Source organism: Nyctereutes procyonoides, unplaced genomic scaffold (genome assembly GCF_905146905.1).
Source record: "Nyctereutes procyonoides isolate TBG_1078 unplaced genomic scaffold, NYPRO_anot_genome, whole genome shotgun sequence".
Taxonomy (NCBI): domain Eukaryota; kingdom Metazoa; phylum Chordata; class Mammalia; order Carnivora; family Canidae; genus Nyctereutes; species Nyctereutes procyonoides.
The window spans coordinates 25,179,383-25,195,630 of NW_026575120.1; the positions used below are offsets into that span (position 1 = coordinate 25,179,383).

At 38.4% G+C, this 16,248-nt stretch overlaps 1 protein-coding gene across 12 annotated transcripts in view; it reads left to right on the forward strand.

Moving 5' to 3' along the window:
- KMT2C (lysine methyltransferase 2C) overlaps window positions 1–16,248 on the forward strand; it is a 282,347-nt gene that overhangs the window by 83,446 nt on the left and 182,653 nt on the right. For all 12 annotated transcript variants that reach the window (XM_055335130.1, XM_055335137.1, XM_055335136.1 and 9 more), the window contains exon 2: window positions 347–435. In XM_055335130.1, coding sequence (XP_055191105.1) covers window positions 347–435 — 89 coding nt within the window. The remainder of the gene's footprint in view (window positions 1–346; window positions 436–16,248) is intronic.

The window sequence follows — 16,248 nt, forward strand, 5'->3', positions numbered from 1 at the left end:
AGAAGTATAACCTGGTGTTTGAATTTTGCAAATAACCCACTAGACTAGGTGATTAAAAACCACTATTGTAGCTAGAGGATCATCTCAAGGTCAGCTCAAAAGAGGGAGAGAGCCTGAAATCAAGAATTAAGTGATTTATGATGACAAAATAGATTGATCTGGGACAAAATTAAAACCTAAAATTTTCTAAAGAAAAATGACTCTATAATGTGGTATTTACTATTTGATACAGAAAAATGCAGTAAATTTGCCTCAGTTATTTAATTATGTGTACCTTCAACTTCTTTAAGTGTAATTGTAAGCCTTAAAATTTAACATTAAACTCTACATATTTACTTCTGTGTAGGCCTCGGAGTAAAGGAAAAACTACTGTGGAAGATGAGGACAGCATGGATGGACTGGAGACAACAGAAACAGAAAATATTGTGGAAACAGGTATCAAAGTTAACAGAATTTTAAAAATGTACACAATTTGCACTATTAGCATTTGTCTATAGACTGAGTTATAAATCCTTATCTGCTGAAATCGTTTGATAAGTTATGATACAGTGAAAAAATTGAGGTCTCTTTTTTTCCCTACAGCCTTGATTTAGTGGGAAGTATTTAATATCTGTAGAGAAAAGTTTTATTAAAGCAAAATTAAAACTGGAAGGGACAGTAATTCCAGGCTGTTATTACGATAGTGTGTGGTTGATTTCTGCTTATGAGCCATTTAGTGTTTATTTGAAGCTTATTATGTTAGTATGTGTGTGGGGAAAAAAATATGTTCCATTAACAGGCAATCCTGTGAAATGCTGGGTTTAATGCTTTCTGATCTGCTGAACTTGTAGGTGCTCTAAGCTAATGTGTATTGTGTATCTGCAGAAGGAAGATAGAGTGGGTTTCCTAAAGTAATTTCCAAAATTCATAAAGTTAATAATTTAAATCGTCAAAGAGGCGAGGTTTCATGTTGTATTCAGAGAGTGTCTGTGTGAGATGGTCTCTAACAGGCAATGTTTTCTTCACAGTTGTTGGATAGAGTTTAGACATAGTGATAGGTTTTTTTGTGAAGTTGAATGTCCTCTTGTTGCTTACAGAATGTCATACAGTTGTTAGAGAAAAGTTAGAAATTGCAGTACCTCGAAATACAGTTTTCCATAAAATACTTTTAGTTGTCAGTGTGTTGCTGCTAGATGGCTGTAATTCTTGGAAAGCCTTCAGACGTCCTCCTGTTCTCGTTCCTCTTTTCAGTGGAGTTTCTGTAGGTAGAGTGATGACTGAAGCTTGGAATGCAGAATTCTATATTTTGCTCTTTTGTTGCAAATTTGTAACCATATAGTTTTAAACTTGAATTTGTGTAAATTCCCCACCAGGTATTTTTTGATTTCTTTTCCTTAAATTGAATACTGTTCAATTCAACTGTTATATACTGTTACTTTCTAGTGAAAGGTCTTTTTGAAGTTTTAAGTGACATTTTTCACAATAATGACATTTTTTAACATGGTAATTAAACCAGTGCTACCAAACTGTACCCCAGGCCCCTTTTTGTGCACTTACCAACAGTCTTCCTGAGTACTTTCCCTTGTTTTCTGAAGATTTAGCACCTGCCTATTTTCCTCTGCTTCTCCTATTGTGATGTTAATTATTCAGCACCCAGGCCTCTTGGCTCCTTGATTTCTCAACATTCTGATTCTCCATCCCACCCTCAGCCTGTCCTTCTTGTGGTCATACATGATCAGCCTATGTCATTGTCTCACTTGCTATGATGACTGCTGTTTTTTTTTTAAGATTTTATTTATTTATTCATGAGACACACACACACACACACACACACAGAGAGAGAGAGAGAGAGAGAGGGAGGGAGGGAGGGAGGCAGAGACACAGGCAGAGGGAGAAGCAGGCTCCATGCAGGGAGCCTGACATGGGACTTGATCCCAGGTCTCCAGGATCACACCCTAGGCTGAAGACGGCACTCAACCACTGAGCCACTGTTTTGTTTTTATTACAAAATCCAAACTCTGTGTAGCAGCTGATAATGGCTGGTAAAAAACATAACCTTGCTGACTGATTTCATTTTAAATTTATGACCTTAAATCTCAAGTGGGTATGATTGCTACTCTACACTCATTCTACTTTTTTTTTTTTTAAATTTTTATTTATTTATGATAGTCACACAGAGAGATAGAGAGAGGCAGAGACACAGGCAGAGGGAGAAGCAGGCTCCATGCACCGGGAGCCCGACGTGGGACTCGATCCCGGGTCTCCAGGATCGCACCCTGGGCCAAAGGCAGGCGCTAAACCGCTGCGCCACCCAGGGATCCCGTACACTCATTCTACTTTTATTTTTTTAAAGATTTAATTAATTTATTTGACAGAGAGTGCACAAGCAGGGAAGCAGCAGAGGGAGCAGGAGAAGCAGGCTCCCCAGTGAGCAGGGAGCGGGATACAGGGCTCTGTCCCAGGACTCTTGAGATCATGACCTGAGCCAAAGGCAGACACTTCACCTACTGAGCCACCCAGGCACCCCACTCATTCTGCTTTTTTATGGAAATTTCCTCTTCCATTATCAGTGATCATTCTTTCACCACCTTTTCTCTTCAAACTTCCAACACCTCCTTCTGTTTTTCATTCTTCAGTTATTGACGATCTTGCTTATTTCAATGAATAAAAGAAAAAACAGAAGCAACCAGGAAAGAAATTCTACATTCACCCACCATCAAATCTTCTTTCCTGCTTGGAGCTCCTCCCATATATTTTACTTTCCCTACTGTTAACATGGGATGAACAGACTCTAGTTATGAAAGGCCAGCCTTTCTGCTTGTATCCTGGATTCTGTCTCTTCATCTCTTAGGGACTTTGCACCTTCAGTTTTCCTGGGTTTCTTGCATCACACATTTTCTGTCTCAGTGAATCATTTCCATTAGCATTTGAACTTAAAGTATTACATTTCTTGAACACAAACACCTCTTGACCAGACATCCCTTTTCAGCAACTGTATGCTTTATTGCTCGCTTTTATAGGGAAAATCCTTGAAAGAGTTGTCTATACTTACGGCTACTGCTTATTTTGCCAAGATGCCACTTTCTCATGAACCTACTCCATGTCAGACTTCCTTCCTCCTCCTCTAAATCATTTTTGTTAGTATCACCTGTGATCTCATATTGCCACAACCAGCTGCTATAGTCTTTGTTGGCCTTAACTATACAGTATTGTTTTGCACAGCTAACCACTTTCAGTAGTGACGGTTTCGTGTTTTTTTTTTTTTAACTTGATTTTCAGCACACCACATTCTCTTGATTTTTTTTTTTTTCCTACATCACTGGTGTCTCTTTATTCTCTTTTGCTCATCTTTAATTGCTTTAAATATTATCTGTGTGCTGATGACTCCAAATTTATATTATCAGCTCTTTTCTTGTTTTTTAGCACAATCTATAGCTTTCTTCTTAACATCTATTCGTACTGTCTAAAGAGGATCTCAAACTTCGTATGTCCTCTGTGGCACTCTTTTTTGTTATCCTGAAACTTTTCTTCTAGTGTTTCTGCCTCATTAAATGACATCATTTTTCAGGCTGAAAATATGGAGCCTATTGGAAAATCTTTTGGGTTTTATCTTCACAATATATTCTATTTCAAACACTTTTCATCTCCTTTGCTAATGTCCTTCCACTTCTGTCCACCACCACTCCTTGTGTGGACTGCTGCGGTAGCTACCTGTTCCCTTGCTTTTGTTTATTCTAGTCTTGTTGTCTCCATAATAGCAAGGGATCTTTTCAGACCAAACTAAGAGTCTTATTTCCCTCTGTCAACTATCCAAGGCCTCCAATGATACTTAAAATCCAAAGTCTGTACCCTGATCTTCAAACTGTACTAATTTGACCTTGGCTACCTGTCCAACAACATCTGCTCTTCCCCCTTGCTCATTGGGCTCCAGTCATACTGGCCTTTTTGCTATTCCCAGAGTCCACTAATCACATTCTTTTATAAACCTTTTGTACTTTTCTTTCCTCCTTTTTCTTCTTTTTTATTTTTATTTTTTTTAATTTTTTTTTATTTATGATAGTCACAGAGAGAGAGAGAGAGAGAGAGAGAGAGGCAGAGACACAGGCAGAGGGAGAAGCAGGCTCCATGCACCGGGAGCCCGACATGGGATTCGATCCCGGGTCTCCAGGATCACGCCCTGGGCCAAAGGCAGGCGCAAACCGCTGCGCCACCCAGGCATCCCTTTTTCTTCTTTTTTAAAAGATTTTATTTATTCATATGAGGATATGAATCCCTCCACTGAGCAGGGAGCCCAATGTGGGGGCTCCATCCCAGAAACCTGAGATCATGACCTGAACTGAAGGCAGATGCTTCTCTGAAGTAGAGCCACCCAGGCCCTGGCCTTTGCACTTTTCTTATGCTTTGTTTAGAACCCCTGTTCCTAGATATTCCTACTGCTTATTCTCTCAATTCATTCAGGTCTCCACTCGTTTGCTCTCTCCTCAGACAGGCTTTTCTGAACCAACTTTTCTAACACTGGTTACTCTATTTTTTTTTCTTTTCTTCCTAGTATTTAAATAGACATGACATTGTGCTATGTATTTATGATGTGCCTTCCACACCAGACTGCAAGCTTCATGAGGGTTAGGGATTTGCCTTGTTTATTGATTTATCACCAGTGCCTAGAATATTTCCAGACACTTTTTCACTAACTGAAAAGGTATTGCATTCTTATAGTTTCTTTTTTGTATTTCCCAAGCTACTGCTGTTCTTGGAGCATCACCACAAAATTAAAATTCTGACGTTAAATTTTTTTCTTACGTGATGATCATTAAGCCCTGCAAATGGACTGTCTTCTCATGTCTCTTAGCTGAGACTGAAAGGTTTAACAGGAGCAGGATAATTGTCTTCTTCTGGCTTTTTTTATTTTACTAAAGTTAAATAAATTCAAGTGAGCTAGTCTTTGCTCTTTGTCCTTGGAAAGACCTTCGTCCAGTTGTTTTAGTGAATGTAGGGCAAAGAAAATGGTAAAGAAAAGAATAGAGAACAGTTGATAAAACTAGTAAGCTACAGGGGCACCTGGCATACCCTGTCAGAGGAGCATGACTCTTGATCTCAGGGTCATGAGTTCAAGTGCCACATTAGGTGCCTCTGCACCTAATAATTAAATAAATTAAATAAATAATAAATTAAATAAATTAAATAATAAATAATAAATAAGAAATTAAATAAATTAAATAATTTATTTAAATAAATGAAACTTAAAATAGGGGCAGCCCTGGTGGCGCAGCGGTTTAGCGCCGCCTGCAGCCCAGGGTTTGATCCTGGGGACCCTGGATTGAGTCCCACATCAGGCTCCCTGCGTGGAGCCCGCCTCTCCCTCTGCCTGTGCCTCTGCCCCCCCCCCCCCGTGTCTCTATGAATAAATAAATAAAATCTTAAAAAAAAAGAAAAGGAAACTTAAAAGAGAAAAACCCAAACTACTAAGCTATGAATAAACCTAAGCAAAGAAGAGTTTCATACATTTTTAGTCAGTTTAAAAGCATACTGGAGTTGGCTGCAAGGTTTTAACATGTGCATGTCTTAAGATCCCAGGTTTATTGGACGGTCTCTTGTATCTGTAAATTTTGTTCTTTGATGTATTCATTTAATGATTTACAGTAATGGAGGAGTATTTATTAAAATGATTATAGGGGATTTGTGTGGGGTGGGGTAAGTGGTGGGAATGAATATCCTATAAGTGGCCATTGGGAAAGTCACAAGAAATTTCACAGATCAGTTTTTTTTTTTTAAATTTATTTATGATAGTCACACACACACACACACACACACACAGAGAGAGAGAGAGAGAGAGAGAGAGAGAGAGAGAGAGAGAGAGGCAGAAGCAGGCTCCATGCACCGGGAGCCCGACGTGGGATTCGATCCCGGGTCTCCAGGATCGCGCCCTGGGCCAAAGGCAGGCGCTAAACCGCTGCGCCACCTAGGGATCCCCACAGATCAGTTTTTTATGTTTTTATGGTAAGAACATCCTATGACTTTTTTTTTTTTTTTTTTTTTTTGGAAGTGGTGGCTGTTACAACAGTCTGTTTTTTCTTATATATAAACAACTTGAATGAAGTGCAAGTTGGTTAAGAGAAATTCCACTTTTCTTTGAGAATCATTTATATAATCAGGGCTTTGCAAACTTGTTTTAGTTAATTACAATTGTTAATTATGATTTAGCTAATAATTATAATTAAAAATGTCTTTTGATTGGTTAAGTTGTGGTAGTTTGGCCAGTGGATGTCCTTTTCAGTTTGCTTCTAAGTACTGTTTAATATCATCTCAAAATGTTTCAAAGCTCATTGCTCTTTGGCAACAGTATTTTTCAAGAACATCTTTAATTTTCTCTGCCCCAGGATATGAAATTGACTATTCTCTAAGGACTCCCTAGTTCTTTTTAGTGGAGAATAGTATTAGAAATAAAAATCTAGGCTCTAAGTTTACATATTATATTGTTTTTGATGAGAATTGTGTTAGTCTATTTTAGTGATTTATTAGTTACTGCATAGATGTGAGAGTGTATTCATGTTCCTATAAGTACTTGTTCACGTTAGTACTTTTGGTTACCTCTAGTATAATTTTTAAAAAATAGACTTTAGTGTTTAGAGCAGCTATAGGTTGACAGCAAAATTGAGTGGAAGGCACACATATCTCCTGTATGCCTTCTGCCCTTACATATGCATAGCTTTTCCCATTGTCAACATACCTCACAGCATGGTATATTTGTTGTAATTGATGAAACTGAACTGACACATCATTGTCACCCTAAGTCTATAGTTTACATTTTGGTTCACTCTTGGCATTGTATATTCTATGAGTTTGAACAAGTGTGAGATGATATGTATCCATCATTATAGTATCTCACAGTATTCTCAACTCCCCTAAAAATCCTCTGTGTTCCACCTATTCATCCCTCCCTCCCCTTTAATCCAAGGCAACCACTGATCTTTTTACCATCTCCATAGTTTTGCTTTTTCCAGAATGTCCTACAGTTGCAGTTATACAGTATATAACTCTTTTAGATTGACTTCTTTCACTTAGCAATATGCATTTAAATTTTCTCCATGACTTTTTTTTAATAAATTAATTTTTATTGGTGTTCAATTCCATGACTTTTTTTTTTAAAGATTTTTTTTTTTTTAAAGATTTTATCTATTCATTCGTGAGAGAGACACACAGAGAGAGAGAGAGAGAGAGGCAGAGACACAGGCAGAGGGAGAAGCAGGCTCTATGCAGGGAGCCCGATGTGGGACTCCATCCCGGAACTCCAGGACCATGCCCTGAGCTGAAGGCAGGTGCTAAACCGCTGAGCCACTCAGGGATCCCCTTAAAGATTTTATTTATTTATTCATGAGAGACACACAGAGTGAGGCAGAGACACAGGCAGAGGGCGAAGCAGGCTTCCTGCGGGGAGCCTGATGTAGGAATTGATCCTAGGACCCCAGAATCACGACCTGAGCCAAAGACAGATGCTCAGCCACTGAGCCACCCAGGTGCCTCCTCCAAGACTTTCATAACTTGAGAACTCCTCTGTTTTTTGGCACTAAATAATATTCCATTGTTGGGATGTACCACAGTTTATCCATTCATCTGCTGAAGGATAGCTTGGTTGCTTCCAAATTTTGGCAATTCTTAATAGAACTGCCATGAACATTCACATGAATGTTTTGTGTGTACATAAGTTCTCAACTCCATAAGTTCAACTCCTTTGGGAAAATACTAAGGTGCATGCCTGTTGGATCATAAAGTAAGAGTATGTTTAGTTTAGTTTTATCAGGAAGTTCCAAACTGTCTTCCAAAGTGGCTGTATAATTTTGCATTGCTACCAGCAGTGAGTGATAGGAGTTCCTTTAGCTCCACATCCTTACCTGCATTTGGTGTTGTCAATATTTCTGATTTTTGCCATTCTATAAGTGTGTAGTAGCATATCATTATTTTAACTTACATTTTTCTGATAATATATCACATGGAACACCTTATTGTATGATTATTTGCTATAAAAATATCTTTGCTGAGGTGTCTGTTATATATTTATTAGCTCTTTTAAGGAAAATATTTTATTTATTTATGAGAGAGAGAAATAGCATATGAGGAGGGGAGCAGCAAAGGAAGAGGGAGAAGCAGGCTTCCCACTGAGTAGGGAACCTGATGTGGGCCTTGGTCCCAGGACCATGGGATCATGACCAGAGCCGAAGGTAGACACTTAACCAACTGAGCCACCCAGGCACCTATTAACCCATTTTTATTTTTTATTTTTATTTTTTTCTATTAACCCATTTTTAAATCATGTTGTTAGTTTTCTTGTTATTGAGTTTTAAGAGGTTCTTTGTATATTTTGGATAACAATCTTTTACCAGATGTGTCTTTTACAAATATTTTCTCCCAGTCTTTGGTTTATGTTTTTATTTTGTTAATAATATTTTAAGCAGAGTAGAAATTTTTAATTTTAATGCAGGCCAGTTTGTCAACTGTTTCTTTTATGTATCATGACTTTGGTGTTGTATCTAAAGAGTCATTGCTGAGACCAAGGTCCTCTAGATTTTCTCCTATATTCTAAGAATTTTGTAGTTTTGCATTTCACATTTACTTTGTTAGCTTCTGTGAAGGATGTATGGTGTGTGTCTAGATTGATTTTTGTGTGTTTTAGTTCCAGCATCACTTGTTCAAAAATACTTTTTTTCTCTACTGTTTGTTTTTGTGTCTTGTTTCATTGACCCGTTAAGTATTTATTTTAGTCTGGTTCTGGCTTCTCTTTTTTTTTTTTTCTCTTTAATTTTTTTTTTTTTAATATTTATGAGAGAGACAGAGAGAGAGAGACAGAGAGAGACAGAGACATAGGCAGAGGGAGAAGCAAGGTCCATACAGGGAGCCTGATGTGGGGCTCTATCTTGGGTCTCCAGGATCACACCCTGGGCTGAAGTCGGTGTTAAACCGCTGAGCCACCTGGGCTGCCCTGGTTCTGGCTTCTGTATACCATACTGTTGACCTATTTCTTCTTTTATCAAAATGATAGCCTTTTTTGGGGGAAAGATTTTATTTATTTGAGAGAGAGAGGGCAAGTGAGAGCACAACTGGGGCCAGGGGGAGGGGGGCAGAGCGTGGGAGGGAGAGGGACAAGCAGACTCCTTGCTGAGTGTGGAGCCTGACATGGGGCTCTATCCCAGGACCCTGAGATCATGACCTGAGCTAAAGTCAGCCGTTTAACTGACTGAGCCACCCAGGTGTTCCATAATGATACAGACTTGATTACTGTAGCTGTATAATAAGTGTTGAAGTCAGTTCTCCAACTTTTTCTCTTTCAATATTTTGTTGACTAGCCTGGGTGTTTTGTTTCTCCATAAAAATTTTAGAATCAGTTTGTTGATATCCACAAAAAAACTTGTGGGATTTTGATTAGAATTGCATTGAATCTATAGATAAAATTGGGAAGAACAAATGCCTTGGCAATATTGAGCCTTCCAATCCATGAAAATGAAATATATCTTCTTTTATTATTCTTCTTTGATTTCCTTTATTGGAATTTTTTAGTTTTTATCATATAGATCTTATGTATATGTTGTTAGGTTTATACGCAAATGTTTGATTTTGGGGAAATGCTAATGTAAATGGAATTTTAAAAAATTCAAATTCTACTTGTTCATTGCTGGTATATAGGAAAATAATTACCATTGTATATTAACCTTGTATCTTGCAAACTTGCTGTAATTGCCTGTTTGTTCCAGGAGTTGTTTTGTTTTTGTTTTTGTATATTTTTTTGGATTTTGTATATCCTTTTGGATTTTCTACATGACATCTGTGAACAGGGACAGTTTTGGTTCTTCCTTCTCAATCAATATACCTTTTATTTCCTCTTCTGGTCTTATTACAATAGCTCGAAGAACTTCTTTTTACAAAGTTGAAAAGGAGTGATGAGAGGGTGACATTCTTTTTTTTTTTTTTTTTTAAGATTTTATTTATTTATTTGTGAAAGATGCAGAGAGAGGGGGCAGAGACACAGGCAGAGGGAGAAGCAAGGCTCCATGCAGGGAGCCCAACGTGGGACTCCATCCCAGATCTCCAGGATTACACCCTGGGCTGAAAGCGGCACTAATCCGCTGAGCCACCTGGGCTGCCCGAGAGGGTGACATCCTTGTCTTATTTCTGATCTTAGAGGGAAAGCTTCTAGTTTCTCACCATTAAATATATAGGCTGTAGGGTTTTTTTGTAGTTACTCTTTTTTCTTTTTTTCTTATGATTTTATTTATTTATTTATGAGAGAGACACAGAGGGAGGCAGAGACATAGGCAGAGGAAGAAGCAGGCTCTCCATGGGAAGCCTGATGGCAGGATTTAGTACCAAGACCCTGGGATCACAACCTGAGCTGAAGGCAGATGCTCAATCACTGAACCACCCAGGTGTCCCTCTTGCAGATATTCTTTATTAAGTTAAAGAAATTCAAGTTTATGTAGAATAGTTTTTATTCTGTGAATGGGTGTTGGATTTTGTCCATAATTTTTTTGCATCTATGATATGATTACGCGACTTTTCTTCTTTAGCCCATCAGTGCAATGTTAATTAACATTAAATAAATATCAGATGTTGAGTAAGTCTTGCATACTTGGGATAAATCCTATTTGGTTGTGTTGTAATTCTTTTTATACATTTTTGGATTCATTTTGCTAATAATTTGTTGAGGATTTTTGCATTTATGTTCATGAGAGATCCTGGTCTGTAGTTTTTGTTCTTTTGTTTTCTTGTAATGTCTTTGTTGTTTGGCATTAGGGTAATGCTGTTCTCATAGAGTGAGTTAGGAAGTATTCCCTCTGCTTCTGTCTTCCAGAAGAGATAGTTAAGAAATAGTGTAATATCTTCCTTAAGTGTTTGTTAGAATTTACCAATGAAGCCATCTGGGCTTGGTGCTTTCTGTTTTAGAGGGTTATTAATTATTGATTCAACTTCTTACCCAGGTATAGGTGTATTCAGATTGTATCTTTTTGTGGTGTGTTGGCAAAGTGTGTCTCTCTCTTTTGTTTTTAATTAAAAAATTTTGGGGCAGCTGGGTGGCTCAGTGGTTTAGCGCCGCCTTCAGCCCGGGGCATAATCCTGGAAACCCAGGATCGAGTCCCATGTTGGGGTCCCTGCATGGAGCCTGCTTCTCCCTCTGCCTGTGTCTCTGCCTCTCTCTCTGTGTCTCATGAATAAATAAATAAATAAAATCTAAAGAAAAAAAAATTGGGGGGGGGTCCTTGGGTGGCTCAGCAGTTGAACATCTCCCTTTGGCTCGGGGCGTGATCCTGGAGTCCCGAGATCAAGTCCCACATCAGACTCCTGCATGGAGCCTGCTTCTCCCTCTGCCTGTGTGTCTGCCTCTGCCCCCCCCCCCATGTCTTTCATGAATAAATAAATAAAATCTTTAAAACATTTTTTTGTTTTTTGAGAGAAAGTGAGTGTGAGTAGGGGGAGGGGCAGAAGGGGGGGGAAGAAACTCAAACACGCTCCATGTTCAGTACGGCTCCCAATGCAAGCTTGATCTCACAAAGAGATCTTGACCGAGCTGAAATCAAGAGTTGGACCCTTAACCAATTGTGCCAGCCAGGAACCCCTTCAAATTGTGTCTTTCAAAGAAATTTGTCTAGGTTATCAAATTTGTGGGCATAGAATTGTTAATTGTATTCCTTTATCATCTTTTAGGACCTGTAATCTTTATCATCCATAGGACCTGTAATGACGTCCCTTCTTTAATTTCTGATATTAATAATTTGTATTCTCTCCCTTTTTTTCTTTCAGTAAGCCTGGATAGAGGCTTATTGATTTTATAGATCTTTTCAAAGAAGCAACTTTGGTTTCATTATTTTTCTCCATTGATTTCTTGTTTTAAATTTCGTTGATTTCTGTTTTAATTTTTATTATTTCTTTTGTTCTGCTTACTTTGGGTTTAATTAGGTTTTCTTTTTCTAGTTTGACTTTAGATCTTCTTTTCTAATATATACATTCAATGGTGTAAATCACTCTCAAACCACTGCTTTTGCTGTATCTCACAAATTTTGATAGGTTGTGTTTTTATTATCACTTAGTTCAAAATATTTAAGAATTTCTCTTGAAATTTCTTAGTTGAGCCATGTGTTATTTAGAAGTGTTGTAAAAAAAAAAAAAAAGAAAAGTGTTGTTTAGAGGGTGCCTGGCTGGCTCAGTTGGTAGAACATGTGACTCTTGATCTTGGGGTTGTGAATTCAAACTGCTCATTGGGCATGGAGCCTCCTTAATAAATAAATAAAATTTAAAAAGATTTAAGAAATGTGTTGTCTAACCTCCAAATATTTTTGGAATTTTCTAACTGTCTTTCTATTACTGATTTCTAGTTTAATTCTGTTGTGCTCTAAGGCCAGATATTGTATGATTTCTATTTTATTTTTTATTTTTGTATGATTTCTATTATTTTAAATTTGTTTTATGGCCCAGAATGTGGTCTGGTGAATGTTCCATGTGATCTGGAAAAGAATGTGTATTCTGCTATTGTTGGATGAAGTAGTCTATTGATGTGCATTATATCCAGTTGATTGATGATGGTGTTGGGTTCAACCATGTCTTTAGTGATTGTTTGCTTGCTAGATCTATATTTTTGATAGATGGGTGTTAACATCCCTATATGTAATAGTGGATTCATATATTTGTCTCTGTAATTCTATCATTTTTGCTTCATGTATTTTGACACTGTTTTTAGGTGCATATGTGTAAAGGGTTATTATGTCTTCATGGAGAATTGACCTCTTTATCATTAGGTAATGATGCTCTTTGTCCCCGATAATTTTACTTGCTGTGAAGTCTGCTGTGTCTGAAATTAATATAATTTCTCCTACTTTCATTTGATTTGCAATCTACTCTCAGTAAATTTCTAGTATTCAGCTAAGTATATTAACTGTAGTCATGTTGGTATGTTGGATCTCTAGACTTATTTATCCTATATAACTGCAACTTTGTGTCTTTTGGCCAATCTGTCCTCATCACCGGTCTCTGGTAGATACCATTGTAAGTCTGCCCAATTTTACATTGTTTATTAGAAATTTGACTTGATTTGTTAGTCTCTCTAGGCTAACAGACTTCAAAGTTTGATTGGAGGGAACTTTTCGCAAATTATCTCTGATACATCAGTTCCATTCTGAAGAATCTAAGGGTCAGTGATCATACACTCGATTCCTTCTTCCATATTTTAATTATGTTAAGTGACACCTCACCTTCAGACTACGTTATCAGCAATTTTATCCAGAGCTCTTACTTCATACTAGACTTGAGGCTTGCCCAGGGGGCCTCATTTCTCACAAATGAAGAACAGATTTCAAACTGAGTGCATGCTTGTGTCTTGGCTTTCACTTTGTATAGACCAGTCCCTCCTTTTCCCAGGTCTTTCTCTAAGAATCCCCTCTTCTTTCTGTGAATACCCACTCTACCTCCTCCTTTCAGAAATTCTGCCTTTGTCATTAGATTTCACTAAGCCTATTTCTCTAGAGCGTTTACATAACCAGAAGTGTTTGTACTGTACTTCAATGGGGAGAGATTTTTAGTAGATACTGTATTTTACCTGTAAGTCTAGACGTGATATTTAATTTTTATTTCTGAACAAGTCTAGTAGATTTGGAAGCAAAGCTTATTTAAAAGCCCTGAGCAGGGCAACCCGGGTGGCTCAGCGGTTTAGTGCCACCTTTGGCCTAGGGCCTGATCCTGGAGTCCCGGGATCGAGTTCCACGTCAGGCTCCCTGCATGGAGCCTGCTTCTCCCTCTGCCTGTGTCTCTGGCCCCTCCCCCCATAACTAAATAAGTAAAATCTTAAAAAAAAAAAAAACCCTGAGCAGTTTTTGTTTGGCTTTTTTTTTTCTTAAAGATTTTGTTTATTCGGGGATCCCTGGATGGCGCAGCGGTTTAGCGCCTGCCTTTGGCCCAGGGCGCGATCCTGGAGACCCGGGATCGAATCCCACGTCGGGCTCCCGGTGCATGGAGCCTGCTTCTCCCTCTGCCTGTGTCTCTGCCTCTCTCTCTCTCTCTGTGACTATCATAAATAAATAAAAAAAAAAAATTAAAAAAAAAGATTTTGTTTATTCATGAGAGACAGAGAGAGAGGCAGAGACATATAGAAGCAGGCTCCTTGAGGGGAGCCCAATGTGGGACTCGATCCCAGGACTCCAGAACCACACTCTGAGCTGAAACCAGATGCTCAACCACTGAGCCACTGAGGCGTCCCTGTTTTGCTTTTTTTCTTTATTACGTCTAAAACTCTGTTGTGCTATCTCTATTTTATTTTTGTTCATATTTTTATGTTTAAGATTTATTTATTAGAGAGAGGTGATGGGGGAAGGGACAGGGGAGAAAGATTTTTTTACTTTAATTTTTTAAAATTCAATTAATTAACATAACGTATTATTGGTTTCAGTGGTAGAGGTCAGTGATTCATCAGTCTTATGTAACACCCGGTGTTCATTATATCATGTGCCCTCCTTAATACCCATCACCCAGTTACTCCATCCCCCCACCTCTCTCCCCTCCAGTGACTCTTAGTTTGTTTCTTATGGTTTGTCTCCCTGTCTGATTTTGTGTCATTTTTTTCTTCTCTTCCCCTATGATCTTCTGTATTGTTTCTTAAATTCTCCATATGAGTGAGATCATGTAATTGTCTTTCTCTCATTGACTTATTTCACTTAGCATAATACTCTCTAGTTCTATCCATGTCATTTGCAAATGGCAAGATTCCATTTTTTTTGATGGCTGTGTGTATACACACACACACACACACACTCACACCCCACATTTTCTTTGTCCATTCATCTGTCAGTGGACATCTGGGCTCTTTCCATAGTTTGGCTATTGTGGACATTGCTGTTGTAAACATCAGGATGCAGGTGCCTCTTCAGATCACTACATTTGTGTCTTTGGGGTAAAGACCCAGTAGTACAATTGCTGGGTCATAGGGTAGTTCTGTTTTCTACTTTTTGAGGAATTTCCATACTGTTTTTCCAGAGTGGCTGTACCAGCTTGCATTCCCACTAACAGTGTAAGAGGGTTCCCCTTTCTCCACATCCTCATCAACATCTGTTGTTTTTGACTTGTTAATTTTTAGCCATTCCGACTGAATAGAGGTGGTATCTCATTATGGTTTTGATTTGTATTAGAGAGTTTTAAGCAGACTCCATTTTGAGTGTAGAGCCCAACATGGGGCATGATTTCATGACCCTGAGTTCATGACCTGATCTGAAACCAAGAGTCAGACACCTAATTGACTGTGCACCCAGGCACCCCTGTGCTGTCTCTTTAAAGTCTTACCTTGCCCTCCTCCTGCAAGCCCTGGCATCCACTGATGTTTTTCCTCCTTGAGAATGCCATAAAAATGAAATTAGGGGCACCTGGTTGGTTCAGTCAGTGGAGAACACAACTCTTGATCTTGGGGTTGTGGATTTGAGCCCCATGTTGGGTATAGAGATTTCTTAAAAAGTATTAAAAAAAATAGAAATGAACTTGGCCGTATCTCTCTATTTGGGGCTTCTGTGATTTCTTTCATTGGTGTTTTGTAATTTTTAAATATAGATCCTCTGGGCAGCCTGGGTGGCTCAGCGATTTAGCGCCTGCCTTCAGCCCTGGGCCTGATCCTGGAGACCCGGGATCAAGTCCCACGTCAGGGAGCCTGCTTTTTCCCTCTGCCTGTGTGTCTGCCTCTCTCTGTGTCTCTCATGAATAAATATATAAAATCTTAAAAATATATAGATCCTCTTCATGTTTTCTTTCTTTTCTTATTATTCATGAGAGACAGAGAGAGGCAGAGACACAGGCAAAGGGAGAGGTAGGCTCCCTGCAGGGAGCCCAGTGTGGACTTGATCTGGGAACCCTGTATCATGCCTTGAGCCGAAGGCAGCCGCTCAACTGCTGAGCCACCCAGGTATCTCCTCTTCATGTTTTCTTAGAGTTATACTAATTATTTCATTTTAGGAGGGGCTGTTATAAATGATACATTTAAAAATGCCTTTGTACTTGTACATTGCTAATATAGAAAATATGATTTTTTTTGTATGTTTGCCTTGCACTCTGCATTTCTGAATTTCACATATTTCTATCAGGTTAGGTGTGGGAGTTTTTGTGGATATCCTTGCTAACGTATGGAGTAAATGTTTACTTAATTTTCATTACCTATTAAACAAAAATATAGGGATTAAGCTGGTGTATTTTTAAACATGATTTCTAGTGTTTTCCCTAGGTTTGGACATTAATTATTTTTATTCTTCCTTATTT